This window comes from Akebia trifoliata, chromosome 13 (genome assembly GCF_017979445.1).
Source record: "Akebia trifoliata isolate Shusen 1 chromosome 13, ASM1797944v1, whole genome shotgun sequence".
Lineage (NCBI taxonomy): Eukaryota > Viridiplantae > Streptophyta > Magnoliopsida > Ranunculales > Lardizabalaceae > Akebia > Akebia trifoliata.
This window is the reverse complement of record NC_141387.1, coordinates 32,448,632-32,466,814: the sequence shown is the minus strand read 5'-3', so window position 1 is coordinate 32,466,814 and position 18,183 is coordinate 32,448,632. Positions and strand designations below refer to the sequence as shown.

The 18,183-nt window shown below is 32.9% G+C and overlaps 1 protein-coding gene across 1 annotated transcript; it reads left to right on the top strand.

Annotated features, from left to right (window-relative positions):
• Window positions 1-15,669: 15,669 nt before the first annotated feature.
• On the top strand, window positions 15,670-17,987 carry LOC147388358 (Pentatricopeptide repeat (PPR-like) superfamily protein). The gene has a single exon (XM_086420605.1). It carries the CDS (start codon window positions 15,941-15,943, stop codon window positions 17,750-17,752), a length of 1,812 nt encoding a protein of 603 aa, XP_086276731.1. The 5' UTR covers window positions 15,670-15,940; the 3' UTR covers window positions 17,753-17,987.
• The last annotated feature ends 196 nt before the right edge of the window (window positions 17,988-18,183 follow it).

Genomic DNA, 18,183 nt, shown 5'->3' with positions numbered 1-18,183 from the left:
CCTTGCTTTTGTCTATTCTACTATTGGTCGATTTGTAGTTTTTTATTATAATTCTCCAATTCATTCTATATTTTTAGTTAGCTCGTTTAGTATCCTTTTTTTTTTTTGTTAACGTAAATTCTCTTGGAGAGGATTATTCTACACTTCTAGTTGTTTTGCTTCGGGATTGGGCACATTATTCATGCCTTGAGACATTTCTACCCTCGAACCATTGAGTCGAGTTTGCGGTTTAGCATTCTCTTAGCGCAAGGTCATCATTATTTCTTGTTGCTTTTTCATATGCATTTGCACCCATTGAAGTTGATCTTGTAGAGCTCAGAAAATCTCTACTTGATTTTGTGGTTGGTTGGAGATACTACCATAAAAGAAGATGATGAATGATTTTTTTAGTAGTATTGTATACGTGTGAGATCACCTAAAAAGAATGCTTTGCTAATTTGACTTCAACTAAATAGATATCTACCTCGTTAGGGACTAAGAGTCTTCTTAGTTGAGAGCGTTGTTTTGCAAAATAAGCATTTAGGTTGATCGTGTACCGTATGTACAATGTTTGTTGTAAATTTCCTTGAAAGAAAAAATAAAGGGGTTGATTAGTGAATATTTTTTATGGAGATGATGAATGATAATGACTTTTAGTGAAGGCTACTGTTGAAGGTAGACAAGGTTTTTAATTGGTGAGAGCTCTAGGTTTTTCTTTCTTTTCTCATAGATGACACCAAAAAGTGTGGAGAATTTTTGAATCTCATACTCCTCGAGATCTGTATTGAAATTAATGTTTCTCTTCAATTATCTTTTGAGCTTCTGTTCATTTTCTTTAATAAGACTTCTTTTTCTAGATAGTTTTTCCGTTGATCTTTATTTGAAAAGACATTAGTGTGGTACTAACTAAATAACCTCCAACGATCATGTTAGTACTTGATAAAAATTAGAAAACAAGGAGAATAAAATAAGAGTAAGAGAATTATGTATGGCTTGTGCTTTGGGTTTGATTAGGATAAGCCTCCCTATTTATAGAGTGGGCTCTTTAATGGGGGTAGAACACTTAGTTGTAACCACTCACTTGTGTTCTCTAGTATTTATGATAATAAAAGCCCCAATGGTGTTTTGATCATAATGAAGATCCAATCCTCATAGTTCATATAACTTACATGAGGGGCAAACTTAAATATGTAACAATTCCAACTCAATGACTGTTCAGTTCCTTGAGTTGACTCAGTTAAGTTATGTGTCTGCAGTTCTTTCGGGTACCATGTGTCTTTTACCTTGGCGGTAAAGTATATTATAACCTTTTCTACTTATGTAGCTTTAGTTATTGTACTTTGCTATGCTGCTACTTAGGTAGCTTTACATAGTTCCTTTAGTGTATAAATCTCCTTAAAGTAATTTTCAAAAGTATGAGGAATAATAGTAATAGTATCAATTATTAAATAAGAGTGGGAAAAGAAGTAGCATCAAATCTGAGCAAGAACAAGAGAATACGAAGAAATTAAAACATCAACTATTGAGCATGAACAAGAAAAAAAGAAGAAATAACATCAATTACTAAGTAGGAATAGGAGGAGAAGAAGAAGTAGCAGCTATTGTTACTGTTCACAGAACTTGATTAAATCACTTTATTATTTGAGAGAAGGGTCAGATGATGTACTAATAATCCAATTCCTTAGGGAGGTCGAACCTTCTTTGGATTAAATAACAAGGGGCCGGTTCCTTGAGTAGGTCAAACCTTATTTGGATGAAATAACAAAGGGTCGACTCATTAAGGAGGTTAAACTTCCTTTAGATGAAAATAATAAGGGATCGGATCCTTGAAAAGACCGAACCTCCTTTGGATGAATATATCAAGGCTCGACTCCTTGAGGATGTTGAACCTTCTATGGATGAAATATTAAGAGGATTGACTTCTTGAGGAGATCAAACCTTCTTTACATGAAAATAATAACGGGATGACTCCTTGAGGAGGCCAAACTTCCTTCGAATGGAAATAGTAAGGGGTTGGCTCCTTGAGGAGGCCGAACCTTTTTCAGATAGTATAACAACAATAGGCTCTTTGAGGAGGTCGAACCTCCTTTTGATGAGACAGAAAGGGGGGTTAGCCAATGAATCCAATCTCCCTACATTTTCGAATCTAATTTACGTGTTGAATTGGATTAGAATGGATCCGATTACTTCGATTTAGTGATTTTATTAATCCCTAGGTAAGGGATATTTTTGGTTCCTATACTTGTTATCTTAAGTGTTTGTTCTAACATGGTTGGGTGTGACTTACACAACAATTAAATACCATACATGGAGAAAGTGCAGTAGACATGGGAGATTGTTCAACACTTGGGGATGTAAGGTTAATTGTGTGAAGAAGCCTTATAAACACATCTATTAAAGTACTCAAGTCGATGAGAATGTGAAGATCAATAAAGACAACTCTTTCTATTATGATGGTTGGGGATTAATTTGATTTTATTAGAAGGGAATCTTTGAGTGGATATTTTTCTTTAGAGCTTGTGGTAGAAGCGATGGAAATGCGATTACTGTGATAAAGTTGCACACCTTATTGAAGCTTTCCGATTTACTATCAGGATAAGTATTTATACATTATTGTTAATTCGGATTCAATTTATGCAATTAAAGCCATCAATGGAGAAATAGTAGTCGTGTAGAAGTATGAGGTGTTACTATATCTGATTTATATGCTCAATAACATATTTTGATTATTTTGATAGGGTTGAGCAGAAGGAGAACTACTCAAGTTGTTTTTTTTTTTTGCTAGGGCACGCAGACGTTAGAGGTGAAGATTATTCAATTACGATTTATTATAATTTGATTTCAAATGAGCTAAGATAATATTACACCTACTTAAATTAAAAGTCGCTCTCTAGTTCAACTCATTAAAAACTTTAGTGCCTATCCAATTTATTTTAAGCATAAATTATTTATTTAGAGTGATAATCATGAATATAGTAGATACCCCAAATTGTGTAAATCTCAAGATAGAATAAGGATTAAGATCAATAGGCCATAAAAGGGCAGTTTGCAGGAAATATGTGTGATAGGATTTGTAGGGTTGATAGGGAGTCAAACATAGCTCTATCAAGGGTTAAGATAATTTGGGCTAATTTTTCTATATAATCTGACTTTGAAATTGGATAAAAAAAAGATTGAGATTTGATGGATTATATGGGATTTGAGCTTTGCCTTTGCCTTTGATATTGTTTTTTGTTTGAGTATTCATGTTTTTTTTTTTCAAGAATTTTTTAGTTAAAAAGTGGGTTAAACAATTCTATGAACCACTTATAAACTTTATATCAAATTCAAATATAGATAATAGTACTTACTATCGTGCAAAAATTTATTTTGAGGCAAGATTTTTGACATCCTTTTGAAGAATATCTTTGGCGAATTTGCAATTAACTTTGATATAAAAAAAATTGATTTGAAACATAACTTTGAAATTTTAAGATACACAGGATAATTGTAAGAATTTCTTTTTTGATTGTGGAATAATTTTGCTGGCAATTATTCCAAATTTCTGAAGTTAATTGAACTAATTGTTCTTCCTTATCTTTTTTTTATGAGATTTGGAGGAGGATTCTTTCATAACCTAATTCAAAAGTGTCACTTTAAATGATTTTTTGATAGGTATCATTTGGGATGTGCAAACATTTTAAGATTTTAACCCTTTGTTTTATTCTTTAAATGACTGTAGTGTGTTCTGTAGTCCAGGGTTGTTTTCCAAGATTAGTTGATTTTTTCAATCTTGAGAACAATAATTTATTTTTGGAACTAAGTATTTGATGAGATTTAGGATGTAGTTTAAGCATCCCAGAAATTGTTATAAATATTTTTTGTCAGTAATTTCGTCGGAAAATTTGTCAACAAAAGCTATAACTCTGTTAGTTGGAGTTTTCATTTGATTTTCTATATTAAAGTCTAAAAATTGAATCGAACTTTGAAAAAATTTAATCTTTCTTTGAAAAAGAACAAGGCCATTTTTTATGATTATATTTTTAAGTGTGTGTAAGTATTTTCAATGTTGGTCTATTGAATTTAAAAATATTAAAATATCATCTATGTAGACCAGAGATAAGTTTTTGTAAGGATTGAATATATCATTCATCATATTTTGAAATTCGCTAGGAGCATTTTTTAGGCCAAAGGGCATTACATTCCATTCGTAATGACCCAAAGGTACAGTAAATGCAATTTTGTATTTGTCGTTTTATTGAATTTGAATTTGCTAGAATCCATATTTGAGATTAAATTTTAAGAATACGTTGGCATTTGAGAGTCTATTTCTATTTATTACGTCTTATTTGTTTGGGACTAGAAATCGTATAACTTTTAAGACTTTGTTTAGTGGTTATAATTGATAATGAGGCGAGGCATTTCTCTTTCAAGTTCTGCAGCGTTTTCAATGTATAAGACTACATAGCTCTAGGGTGATTTTGATTTGCATATTAGATTTTTGGTTAGGAAATCATTTATCTCATTTTGTTGTAGTTCAAAATTTCTTGCATTCATTTGTATTGGTCTAACTTTCATGGGAATTTTTGCTTCATTGAAGTCTGGAATGTATGGAAGAGATACTTTGTGAGTTTTTTTGTACCAGAATGCACTAGGGAGCTCAGAACAACATTCTTTTATAAGATTTTGTTCAAACATTTTTTGTTGTTGAATGAAATATTTTGTAGATAATTTTTCTTTAATTGATTTTTGAATAGAATTTTGTTTTGCAAAAGCTAATTGAGATTCTTTGCTTTGAATTAGATTTAGAATCATTTGAAGTTTTCCTATTTTTGGAGGACTCACAAATTCAAATAGTAGAGTTTTATTTGTATCTTTTATCGTAATTTCTATTCCTTTATGAGAGATAGAAAAATATTGAAGATCTATTAAGAAAGGTGTTCCTAAAATCATGTTTTGTTGAAGGTCTGGAACTATAATAAATTTTGTAAGATAACATATCTTATATTTACATATAGAAGCATTAGTTAATTTATAGTTAATTAACAGGTTGGTGCCATTAGTTGCGGCTATGGAAGAGTTTGTTGGTTTAAGAAATTGAGTAGGAAGTATTCCTTCTCGAATATAGTCTATATCTGCTCCAAAATCTAGTAAAACTATGAACTTGTGATAATGATTCAAAAGGGTAAAGGTGATTTGAGTATATCATTTTTGATATAAATATTTTGTGATTAATCCTAAGAAGAGATCTATTTCATTTGTTTCTGTGTTAGAATTTTGGTGGTCAGCCTTTGCTTTTGGTAAAGTATTATCATTTTGTAAATTTTCTACTTGTAGTTTTAATTTTTTTTACTTCAAACTTAAGCTAGTTAATTTGTTTTTGAAGATTTTACAGAGACAGAGTTTGGGGTGTTTTGATTTTTAGTTTTAAAAAGACTTCTTTTAAGGTAAATGAAAGATTAATTTTTTTCATTATTAAATATTTGAGTTTGAGGTTTTAAAGGTGCGGTGGAAGTAGAGGGTTGGTTATAATTTTTTAGTATTTGTTTAATATAGGTATTTTTGGCTTGAGAGTCATCTATTTTATCGATTAATTCTAGCATCAGTTCTTCATTTGCAATCAAAACATTGATTTCAGGGTTTGAAGAACTTGAATTTTTATTTTGAAAATGTCAAGAACAAGCACAAAGTGAAGAATTTGAAAAAGTTTGGTCTGGTTCTTCATTTTCTGATTGGTCGGATAGTCGGATCTCAGTGACTTTCTTTTTGAATGTTTTGAAATGGCATTTATTTGCAAAGTGTCCTGGTTTATCACATTTATAACAATTTTTGGATTTTTCATTTGATTGTTGAGTTCTTTTCTTTTGGAACGTTCTTTGTGAAAAAGGTTTTCTATAGCGATTTTGTATATTGATTTTGATAATAGGGGGTATTATTAGTTGTTGTTTTTCTAAAGATTTTTCTTTTAGTATATGTTCTGTCAGACTTATGTCGTCTTCTAGAAGGAGCTACTATGGGATTTAATCTAAATTGGTAACAAAAATCTCCTAATTCCTTTCTAGATTTTAATTTTTGATGTTCGAGAATCTTTTGTAATTTCATATCGTTACATAGTTTCAATCCTGTCATATTTGCATGTTGGATTATTTCTCCTATGGTAAATCGATCATAATCCTACAAATAATTGGGGAAGTCTAGAAATAAATTTTTCTTTCCAACAGGTTTCATATGGATTATCTATTTTATATAGTTTTGAGAGAAAGACATTTTTATACCATTTAAAATCAGTTAAAGTATGACATTTTAGATTCATTAATTGTTCTTTATTTTTTCTATCAATAACTTCACTTTTCCTACAAAATGATGGACTATATTTCTTAGAATGGTAAGTAAAAAAGTCATGTTCTAGTTTGTGGTCTGTGTTTGTCATTACAGTGTCAAAGTCTTCTTTTACTGCATCTAGGATTTGATCTCTTTGTATTTGAAATAGATATTGATTCTGTAACACCCCAAATTTTTAATTCGTATCTCGAGGAAAAATAAATAGTGGAATTTTAAGAAAATCTTGAAAGTAGGACTTAGGGTAAAACTGTGGGACCTTGTTTTGATCATTTTTAATAGAATCTGACCTCACCATTAGATTCAAAATGATCGAAAAACATAGTTTAGCCTGTAAGCACGCTCAAATGCGAGTCCGAATATAAAAGTTGCAAAATCCTCGATTACCGGGTCGGACCAGGCTAAAACAGTGACTTTTTATTAGAGCAATAATTTGTAAAATTCGATTATACCATTGGGTTCATAATGAAAAATTATTCAACATGGACTATTTATTTGTCATTTTTGGAGATCAGGAAATTGAATTATCGTCAAAAATGAAAACGACATCAAGTTTAGGGGTCACCTCAGGTCAAAAATGTAATTTTTTAATAAAGACATAATTTGTAGAAATTGACTATACCATTAGATCCGGAATGAAAAATTAGGTAAAATAGAGTATTCATTTGTCAGTTTTGGAGTCCGGATGATCAAGTTATCATCGATCGAAACAATTGACAAAATACCGAATTCATCCCACATTTTATTTAAATAATATTTTTAATTTTTTTTTTTTTTAATCTCATCTTCCCCAACTCGTCATTTCAGCCGTGACATATACAACGAAAAATTCATTTTTTTTCTTCAAACTTTCACCTTAGATCTCGTGCAAACGGCTCGCCGTCGACGATCGCCGCAGAAGGAAAAAAGATCCGCAGCGTCGACATCTACAAAACCCACCCAAACTTTCTTCATTTCACTTTCTATTTAAACCGATATCATAAAAAAATCAGCCGTATTTGGATACGAAAATTTCGAAACTTTGACCTCGGATTTCGTCCGTTTCCGAGTCAAACCGTCTTCTGACGCAGAAGGGAGAAACGTCCGCAGCCTCATTTTCTATATAACCCAACCAAATTCCTTCCATTTTCTTGTCTTTTTCACCCCGTATAGTCAAAAATCAACCGTATTTTTATACGACGATTTCGTAACTTTGACATCGATTTTCATCGATTTCGGGGTCAAACCGTCTTTCGCCGTAGAAGGGAAAATAGACGAGCACATCGAGATCTTCAAAATCACCGGGCCGATTTCGAAAATCAACCGCTTCGAAGTTCGATCCGTCTTGATTTCCGCGCCGTTCGCCTCGATTTCCGAGCACGTGCTTCAATTCCGTCGTCTAGTGATTGTAAGGAACTCTCAATTTCTATTAGTAATCATAGATTGTGAAAATTGCATTTAGGATTTTATTGGAAAATTTTGGATGTATTTCCGAAATATAGAATTCTTTGTTTATTTCAAAATTCACGCCAGAAATTGCATGTTTGATATATTTAATTGTATTTTTAACAAATTATACGTAGGTAGAGTATTATAACGGGTTATTTCCATAAATTGGGTCTTGTGCACTGTTCGAACCCTGTTTTGATATAAAATTTGTATTCTTTTTTAATATTATTGATAGAAATAAATTCTATAGTTGGAAAATGTGATTTAATATTCAATGAACTCATTTTGAGTTGATGAATATCAGAAAATGGATGTTTTATTGAAGAGATTGAAAATTGTAAAAAAAATCGGAAAGAGGGAAAAAAATGTATGAAACGGTAAAATGTCAGAGTCACACCCGAGGGGTGATGTCTGTATTTTACGTTGTTGTGTTGTGTGTAGGTTGGTGAACAGATATCCAGGGATAATATTATTTGTTGCATGTTTATTTCCTTTCTGTTAGCGCGAGGCGCTGTTTACGTTTCCCTTATGTTATTTATTTTAGGCCGGGTGGCCACACTTGCATGGTAGGAAACTGGATATCTATTCTCAACCTTGTATTGTTAATTTCTCTTCTGTTTTCAAATGAAAATAATATATATATATATATATGTAGCTATTTTGTGAGCTGTTAAAGAATTTGTGAATGCCTGAAGGGATAGTGCGTCATATCATCCGGAGTGATGTACTATCCTGGGATGTACGGTAGGGACCACCAAACTCATACGTGGTATGGGACGCGTATGAGAGTGGAGTCACAACTGGAATCCTGGATATTCCTCTCTATCTTTACCAGTGAACTTGTAATGTAAAGGTGGTCGTATACGAATGGTTTGTATATTTGGGAATCATATGTACGCCTGATAGGCATAGACGAAGATGATTGGTCAGTGATCACTAACAATCTATAGTAGTCGAATGTTCTGACACATCGAAAAGAGACCCATTGCTTACGGTCACGTCAAACGGCCAGCCCGAGCCGGATAAATGGTCAACCAAACGTGGTAAGTGCAGTGACCGGCCACAAAATCAGGAACTAAAAGTCAGAGAGAAATTGTAACATCATGTCCCGACTGGGAGCGATCCAGTCGTGAATCCCAACACTCTAATTCCAATACTCCACCATTGTGTATTATGTATCTGTTGCTTATTTTGATATATAAAATGAAATGCATGTTTATTGTTTCCATTTGATCAATTAGATTTGTATAAAAAGATAATGTTATAGTGAGTACTGCTGATCGATGTAATGTGAGTTTTAAAATGTTTAGTTGCTCATCCCTGGCTATATGTACCAGTTAATCGTAGTTTTCTTCTGTAAAACTTTGTTTATTTTAAAATGATTCAGTATGCTTATTCGTTCATGTTAGGAGGCGTTATTGGCAGAAATTGTTTGTTTCCCTACTGGGTAACCATTGTTACTCACCCTTTCCTTCTCCATTTTTTTTTATTTCAGATTCAGAGCTTAGCGAGGCAAGTATAGAGTACGAATGAGGATCATCTGGTTGGTCAGATAGACAACCAGAATTCGTCACCTGGTAAGTACTAGGGCTATATCCCCTAGTGGTGTCAATTCCCCCAAATAGTTTTATAGATTCTGTCTTGAGTGTTAGGATTTCTGTTAGAGTGAGAAATTTTGTATAATCCTGTATTCTAGTTATTCTTCCGCACTCTGATCTTTCGTATGTTATTAGACGTATATAAGCTTCTGCTAGTATTATATTTTATATATGTATGCAGGATTGTATGTCGGTTATCAGGTGCAGGTTGAACGCCTTGGAATGCTAACATAAACAGAGGAGACCATGCCGAAATTTCGAGGTGTTACATAATACCTCAAGATCTGACATAGGGATTTGTGTTAGCGTTCGGCGGGGCGCCACAGATTCCACTAGCCAAATAGTTGGTCAGAAAAGCCAGCAGTTATGGCTAGATAGATATTTATTTGAGGGTGATTATGTATGTAGTAGGCATTTGCATAAGTTAGGAAGGAATTACAAACAGTGAAGATTTGATATTCTGATAGACCATTTATGTTCCATTCATAGATGGTATTTCCATCAAATTTTTTGGCTAGAATTAGAGGTTCTTCAAATTGAAGATCTGCAGGAGATGGTATTCTTTAATAGGTTTTATGTGATTTATATTGTTTGTAAAGTCGTGGTGTTATAAGTTTGTTTATTTCAAGTAGTTGGCAACATGTGATATTGATTGGTGAAGCTTCTATTTCAGATAGGGATAATTCTTCAGAGAGTTCAAGGGAAAATTCTGAACTAGATCCTTTGGTATTTGAAAAGACATTTACTGCTTTTGAAGTAGATGGATTTGAATTAGTAGACTTTGTTCTATTTATTATTTCGTCTATGAACTCTTTAGAGAGTTGAGGGGGAGGCATCAAAGTTTTATGTAAAGTCATATTAAGAAAATGGTTCATATTTATTTGAATAGTATCTCTAGCTGAAGGGTTAGTTTTGACATGAGTTGTCAGTTTTCAAAGGTTTTGTGATAGTTGACTTAGATTACAATTTTGTAATTGTTGTCCTAATGTGTGTAAGCATATGTTTGTATAATTATTTTGTTCTATGATGTAAGATAGATCCTTTTAAGTATTTGGGTATTTCTTTTTGAATAAGTTTTCTATTTTACTTGGGGATGCAATAACTTCTGAATACTTTAAATATATGAAAGGAGGTAATGTTGAAAGTATTTTTTCATTTTTTGTAGTTTCCCATATTTTCACATTATTTTTTAGCATGTAAATGGAGTCTAGATGGTTTATGTTTACTTCGGTTTTTAACTAGTCAAAGATGAATATATGTTTTGAGTTTTTTCTATTTCCATAAACCAATGTTCTTTGATAATTTTCTATCCTTTATCAGAAAAATTTGAAAACAACAAATTTCGCAAAGGATGAAATCAAGTTTTTGTTTCAAAAAAGATTTAGCTATTTGGAATTGGTCTGGCTTATGTTTTATGAGTGTTATTACATTGATTTGTTTTGGTGGACTTCCAAAATCAGATTCTGTAAGATTATATTCGGTTTCTCTATTCTTATCAGTTATATATACTGGATAGGAAATATGAGAATGGACAGTTCTATACGTTCGGTTGTCTATTGATTTGGGATTTGGATATGAAAATGTAGAATGTCTTGACACTAGATGAGAGTCATTGTCTTGCTTAGTGAAATTTATTTGTATTTACTCGTCAAGTTTTTCTATTATTGATTTTACTTGTTCATTTTCTTTTGATTCGGGTTCTTGGGTTGTTTTTATTTCCTAATTAAATTTTATGTTTATTTCATCCCAGGTGATTAACTTTGGTGTTAAGACTTTGTTTTTGAAATTTGTGAGGACAAAGTGGTTGTTCCTGATATTTATCCTTTGTAAGCTACATTAGGAACTATAGTGTTCATGAATTTGTAGTATACTCTATATACTAGGACTATGTTTTCAAAATTAGGCATGTCAACTTTTGTATTTATTCCTTTGGTCAAGGCTTTGGCTGCTGTTGGATCTATTAGGGATATGGTGAAATTTGGGAGGCAATTAAAGAAGGTTGGTCCATCATGGAGACTAACTTCAACCATGCCTATCATTTGATCTTTGAATTTTCTGTCTTTTATCGCAAACATAAACAAGGGAGGCAATATTGAGGCCAAACCTAGTTAGAGGTTTGAGGGCTACTTGAACACATCCGAAGTGAATGTATTTATGTTTTTTTTTTAGCCTATCCATTATTTGTTGAGAAAATATTTGAATGTTTTTTGTATCTTGAGTAATATTTTGTGTTTGTTCAATTATTTTGATCACATAATCACATGAGTATTTGGTTTAAAAATGATTGTTAATTTCATTTGATTTAATCTTTAGAATGTCCCAATTTTTTAGGGATTGGGTTATCTCTTCAAAAATGAATTCTTCTGTATTTTGAGAGATCTCGTTTGAATTGTGTTTTTTTTTTTGATCTTTTGATTTTTTCTTAATTTTTTGCAAACATTTGTTCATCATTTTTATCTTTCTTAGAAAACTCTGAATTAATTAGTGGCTGGTCAACAACTTACTGCTAGATTTACCTAACAAGTACTAGCCTTACTGTGTGACTAGGAAACCTCAGACCTAATCTCAAAAAGAGTTTAGAAAGAAATCTAAAATTTTGCAAATTCTTTCAAAATCGCAACAAGAATAAAAGAAATCGAATAGTACGAAAACAATTCAAATAATGAATAATAATTTTGACTTTTTAAGCAGTGTTTAATCAAAGAGAGAAATCAGGAGGACAGATGTCTCACTAACATATAGATAGTCAAAAAAAAAAAAAAATGCACAACTCTCAGTCCCACGGTGAGGGATCTCTGTGTTATCTATTTTTTATTGTACAAAGTATAGTAATAGATGTGTGTACAAGCGTGTGTAATTTGAGATATAAATGTTCTGAGATAACATGGGTTACATCAAGGCAACCTGAACTTGATCAAGGGTTTGATTTTTAAACAAAACACATTTTACTCCCTTTTAGTTAAGAACAAAGATAGTTCCTAACTACACATCTATTTCAAATTTTTTATGGAAACCAAACTCATAGCACCACATTTTAGATTTTCATTCTGGAACTAAGTCTTTGATGAAATTTAGGACGTAGTTTAAATATCCCAAAAATCGTTGCAATTATTTTTTGTTAGTAATTTCATCAGGAAATTTGTCAACAAAGGCTATAACTCTGTTAGTGGGAGTTATCATTTTATTTTTTATATTAAAGGCTAAAAATTGAATTGGAGTTTGGAAAATTTTAATCTTTCTTTGAGAAAGAACAAGGCCATTTTTTGTGATTTTATTTTCAAGTGTGTGTGTAAGTGTTTCCAATGTTGGTCTATTGAACTTGAAAATATTAAAATATCATTTATATAGACCAAAGAGAAGTTTTTGTAAGAATTGAATATATCATTCATCATTTTTTGAAATTCGCTAGGAGCACTTTTTAGGCCAAAGGGTATTTATAAAAAATTTGGAAAGTTTTGAGAAACTATGAGAAAGGGTACGTGTTGTGCTAAGTTTCGACCGACACAATTGATCACATGAAATGTACAAGTGGCATGATTACATTTGATCGACATGTTGAATAGTAAAAGTACACGCATCCTTATAACAATGGATCGACACTTTTTAATGGTAAAAGTACACGTGTCCTTATAACAACAGACTAACACTTTTAACAGTAAAATTACACTAATTGATCTTTGAAGAACATCTTTGACGGTTTTTAATGGCTTCTTTGATGGCTTTGCTTGACAGCAAACTTTGAGATGATGGTTGGCCTTTGATTATGGGGTCTTTGGTAGTGGAGGAAAATCCTGAGGAGTTTGGATTTTTTAGATGTCAAATTTATCCCCTCAGTTTACGTAGATGTACTTATATAAAATGGGAATGGAATCATAAATTTGTTTTGAATAATTCCATTTCATAATCTAAAGAAAACCAATTTGGAAGAAAAATATCATGTTTTCATAAACTGGATCATCAATGTTAAGTTTTGTGATTTTGACAAAATTTTGAAATTGTAGTAGGAAATCTTGAGGAAGGATAGTTGACTTGGAACCAAAGGTTAACCACCAATTGGTGAAAATGTCATAGCTGACCAAATTGTGATGGGTTGGTTGATACTTTGTGTTCGTAAGTAGATTCAAAGTAGGTGAACGATAGATTGGGCGATCAGGTCAGGAAAGTAAGTACATAAGGTATATTTTGGTCATTTTAGTGATGATTTAGTCTTAGCCTAGATCATGGTTTCAAAACTCGGTTTGATGTCTTGTATTGTTCATTAATAAGGCCGAGTTGTCTAAGAGGAGTCAACTCGTCTTGGACGATATAAGCTATTTAACTCAATTGTTTACAATTATTTATTCATATATATTTATATGAAAATAATTATAATTCTTTTTTATAAAATAAGGTAGATTAGAACATGTTTAATCATAAAATCATATTTTAGTTAGATAATAAATATTTAAATAAATAATAATAATCTTTTTTAATTAAAATATACAAAATTCTTGTTGACACACGAGTTTTACTGACTCATCCAAGATTTTCAAAATATTATCCGAGTCATCTCTTTTGTCGTGCAAGATTATGCATATGTGAGATGCCTTGTCTATCCATCTCAAGGACAATGCCAATATAACTCGGGCTCGAACCAGATTTAAAACCATGCCTTAGTCCACGTATGCAATGTAATAAAAACAAGGCATGGACGGAGACAAAGATGAGAACCCATTTTTTCATCGACCCTTCTAAGTGAAATGTTCATTATATAGTATAGAGTTTACAGTTGAAACCATTGTGAATGTTTATGTGAGAGAGTAAATGAGGTATCAAAGAGACAACACAAGAGATAAAAGAGAGAGAGAGAGACAAAAAGGCCGGAAGAAAAAGTTAGGATAGAGATTTAAAAGTTTATCTTACAACAAGGGTTGAGACAGAGAGAGTAAAGGGCAGTATTTGTTTGGAAGATGTTGGATCTTTGTTGAAGTTAGAAAAGTGTTCGAATTTCTCAAAGAAGACAGGTGGGACTGAGAATGAGTGCCTGACTTTTTGTTTGGTATTTTTATAAATATAAAGTAATCTATGTTCTTCATCTGACTTGGTCCTCTTATGCCTTGTCTCTTTAAAAGTGATAAAAAAAATTTTTATAGAAATGAAACTTGCTTTCTTAAATGGATAATTTTATTGACATGCCAAAAATTTTTAAGGGCCCTCATATTATTTATAGGGGCACCTTTAAAATTTTTTAAAAACTATTGGGCACTTTATGATAAAAATGAAATTAAAAAAAAAATTCATCAGAACCTTGGCCTGCCCTTACAGTTTGGTGGCTTGCCAATAAAACTTCCCTTTTTAAATGGATGCACCATTCTAGCATTTGGGTTTGTATTGCATGTTTTTAAATAGTAAATGGGGGAAGGCTGGCTCTAAATGGGTTTAAGGAAGAGGAGTCAAAAACGGGGAAGTAGATCTAAGGAATTTTCATGCAAAGATTTTCGTTTGTTGAAAATTTTATTTTATTTTATTTTTTAATTTTGTGGAGAAAGACATTGCAAAATTGGGTTAATTGATGATGACGAAGAGTTTGAACATGAATTCAAGGTCGAGAGATTAAACGGGGATGCTTGTTTTAATATGTAGCAAAGAAAGGTGAAAGATATTTTTGTTTAACAAAGCTTGGGAAAGAATACAATGATGGATGGTATTTTATTTATTCCTTTAAAAATAAAATATACTAGAGTAGTAAATGTCTATGAAAAGTTCATTTTGTAGATGTGACAGTTTTATTTCCATCAGTAGACAATCGTGAGGTGAATCTTATGGTTTGAAAGGACAAATCTAGGTCCTTTTGTGGAGTTGACTCAGGTAATCTACACATGTCGTGTGATCAAGCCGGGTGGATCAAGATGATTTAATGATGTATGTAGTTGGTGGTTCTAAAAGGCCAATAGTTATTTGCAATGTTAGCAGATAAGTAATTGAGTCAAATTGATTTAGTAAGTTCAAGGTGGAGGTGCATCACAAGAATATGTGAGGCAATTCTTTGTGTGAAACACACATTTATCTCCAAGATGAGCTTAGTATTTGTGCTAAAGTAGATTGGTGAGCACGTATGTTAGGTTACTGTCTCATGTGATCTTCTCTATAGTTGTAATATGTATCAGACAATTTTAGATAAATTAAGTATTTTCAAATCGGATTTGAGATAAACAAATAGAGAGAGGGGTATAGAAGGTTTCTAGGCTTGGGTTGATAATTAAATTTGAGTCTCTCTTATATTATTTTCCTTTGATTCTCAATGAACCATGTGGATGCAAGTTTCGAAGTCAAATCATGTAAATCTTGGTGGTTTGTAACATTACACTCAACATCACAACCATGGCTCAAAATGTCTAATGTGTCGTCACATATCGGTCGACATGTATTGGTATTGGCCGAGACCCATACAACACAATGAACCCAAAATATTGAATTTCGGGAATGTACCTCAAAGGTGTCTACTACAAATTACATATTATATTTCAAATTCAGGAACTACATAAGCTCCTTATGTGATTAGCACAAGAACATGAAAAACCTTCAAACCTACAAAGATGTTGCCTTTCGAGTTATACGGATGAACCTCTTAACTTAAAATGAGCACACCAAGGTCACTTATGAATCTCATAGATGGATGTAACAATGTCAGATATTTTAAACAAATACATGCACAACTAATTACATCCACCATTGTAGAAGAGAACCAAGTAGTAAGCAAAGTTATTGGGTTCTTTGCAAAATCCACTATTGATCTCGATTATGCTTGCAAATTCTTCAAATATCAAAAACACTGCCAAAAGACAAGTTATTTCTTCTACAATTCTTTGATTGCTGGCTATGCAAGTTGCAAGACACCACAAGCAGCAATTTTGATTTATAGAAGGATAGTAGGAGATGGGTTTGTGCCAGATAAGTACACTTTCCCAGTTATTCTCAAATCTTGTGCGAAGTTTTTGGGGATCGAAGAAGGTAGACAGTTTCATGGGATTGTTATGAAGATGGATTTATTGAATGATCTCTACGTGCAGAATTCTCTGGTTCATTTTTATGGTGTTTGTGGTGAATGTGTTGATGGAAGTAAACTGTTCGATGAAATGTCTCTTAGAGATGTGGTGTCTTGGACTGGTTTGATTTCGGGTTATGTAAAGGCTGGCCATTTTAGCCAAGCTATAGTTCTTTATTCGAAGATGGATGTGGAACCAAACCCAGCAACTCTTGTTAGTGTTCTTGTCGCTTGTGGGCGATTGGGGGATTTGAGTATGGGTAAGGAGATCCATGGATTGATTTTTAAGTGCGGGTTCGATATTGGTTTGGTGATGGGTAATGCTCTTATGGATATGTATGTCAAGTGTGCATCTTTGGATGAGGCGAAACATGTTTTTTACGATCTTTCTGAGAGAGATATCGTTTCTTGGACATGTATTATAAGTGGATTAGTACAATGCAAACATCCCAAAGAGGCATTAGAATTGTTCCATGCCATGCAAGTCTCCGGTGTGTTGCCTGATAAGGTGACTCTCTCTAGCGTTCTCTCTGCATGTGCCAGCTTAGGTGCATTAGAATATGGGAGATGGGTCCATGAGTTTGTTGATCGTAAAGGCATTGAGTGGGATGTTCATATTGGAACGGCGATGGTAGACATGTATGCTAAGTGTGGGTGTATAGAGATGGCATTGTACACATTTCGAGGATTGTGTCATAAAAACATCTTCACATGGAATGCATTAGTAGGAGGTCTAGCCATGCACGGGCACGGGAACGAGGGACTTAATCATTTTCAAGAAATGCTAAGGCTTGGTATAAGACCCAATGAGGTGACCTTTCTAGCAGTCCTAAGTGCTTGTTGTCATTCCGGCTTGGTTGATGAAGGCCGTCGATGGTTTCACGAGATGAGTCGAGTCTATAATCTTGCCCCGAGGATAGAACATTATGGATGCATGGTTGATTTGCTTTGTCGGGCTGGCCTCCATGACGAAGCTCGAGAGCTCATAGAGTCTATGCCCATGAGACCAGATGTACTCATTTGGGGAGCACTTCTTAGTGCCTACAAGGCTCATGGGGATGTTGAGATGTCCCAAGATATACTAGGCCACCTCCATGAGTTGGAATCTAATGATAGTGGGGTCTATGTGCTTCTCTCAAATATATATGCTAGCAATGATAGATGGGAAGATGTAGGAAGGATAAGAAGGTTGATGAAGAAGAAAGGTATAAGGAAGTCACCTGGGTCAAGTGTTATAGAGGTTGATGGTAAGCCTTATGAGTTTCTAGTAGGAGACACTAACCACCCTCAAAAAGAGGTTATTCATCTGATGTTGAACTTAATAGCAAAACAAGTATACCTTGAAGGACATACTTTAAACCCTTTGTTTATTATTGGAGACAAGTTTGATTTATATGGATTTTAAAGATGGGATATTTACTAAAATAACACATTTTCAAGCACCAAGGCTATATTCATAATGGCTATTATTTCATTTTATTTTTAAATATTGTGATGCAACTGTGCAACCTAACCCGTGCTCGGTTCCAAGTTGCTCAGCCGGGCTCAACCTAAGCCCTACTCGAGTTAGCTATGTATCATCCCATATTTTGTTATTATTATTCATAAAATTTGATTTTTTACTCTTATTAGTCCTCCAATCACTTCGCAAAATCTTAATCTTTTATATTTGCTGAACTGGTCATTTGAGAAATCACCATAAAATTAGAAAACTCAAGAAAGGCCCTAACCCAATATTTCATATTAAATCCAATTCAATATATATGCTCAGATGGACGTAAATTGAGCTTGAGCTTGATTGGGCACAATATTTTCCCCTAAAATTGAGCTCAACCC

Excerpts from the sequence above, each read along its gene's own strand:
- LOC147388358 (XM_086420605.1), top strand. The coding sequence starts at position 15,941 with ATGAGCACACCAAGGTCACTTATGAATCTCATAGATGGATGTAACAAT.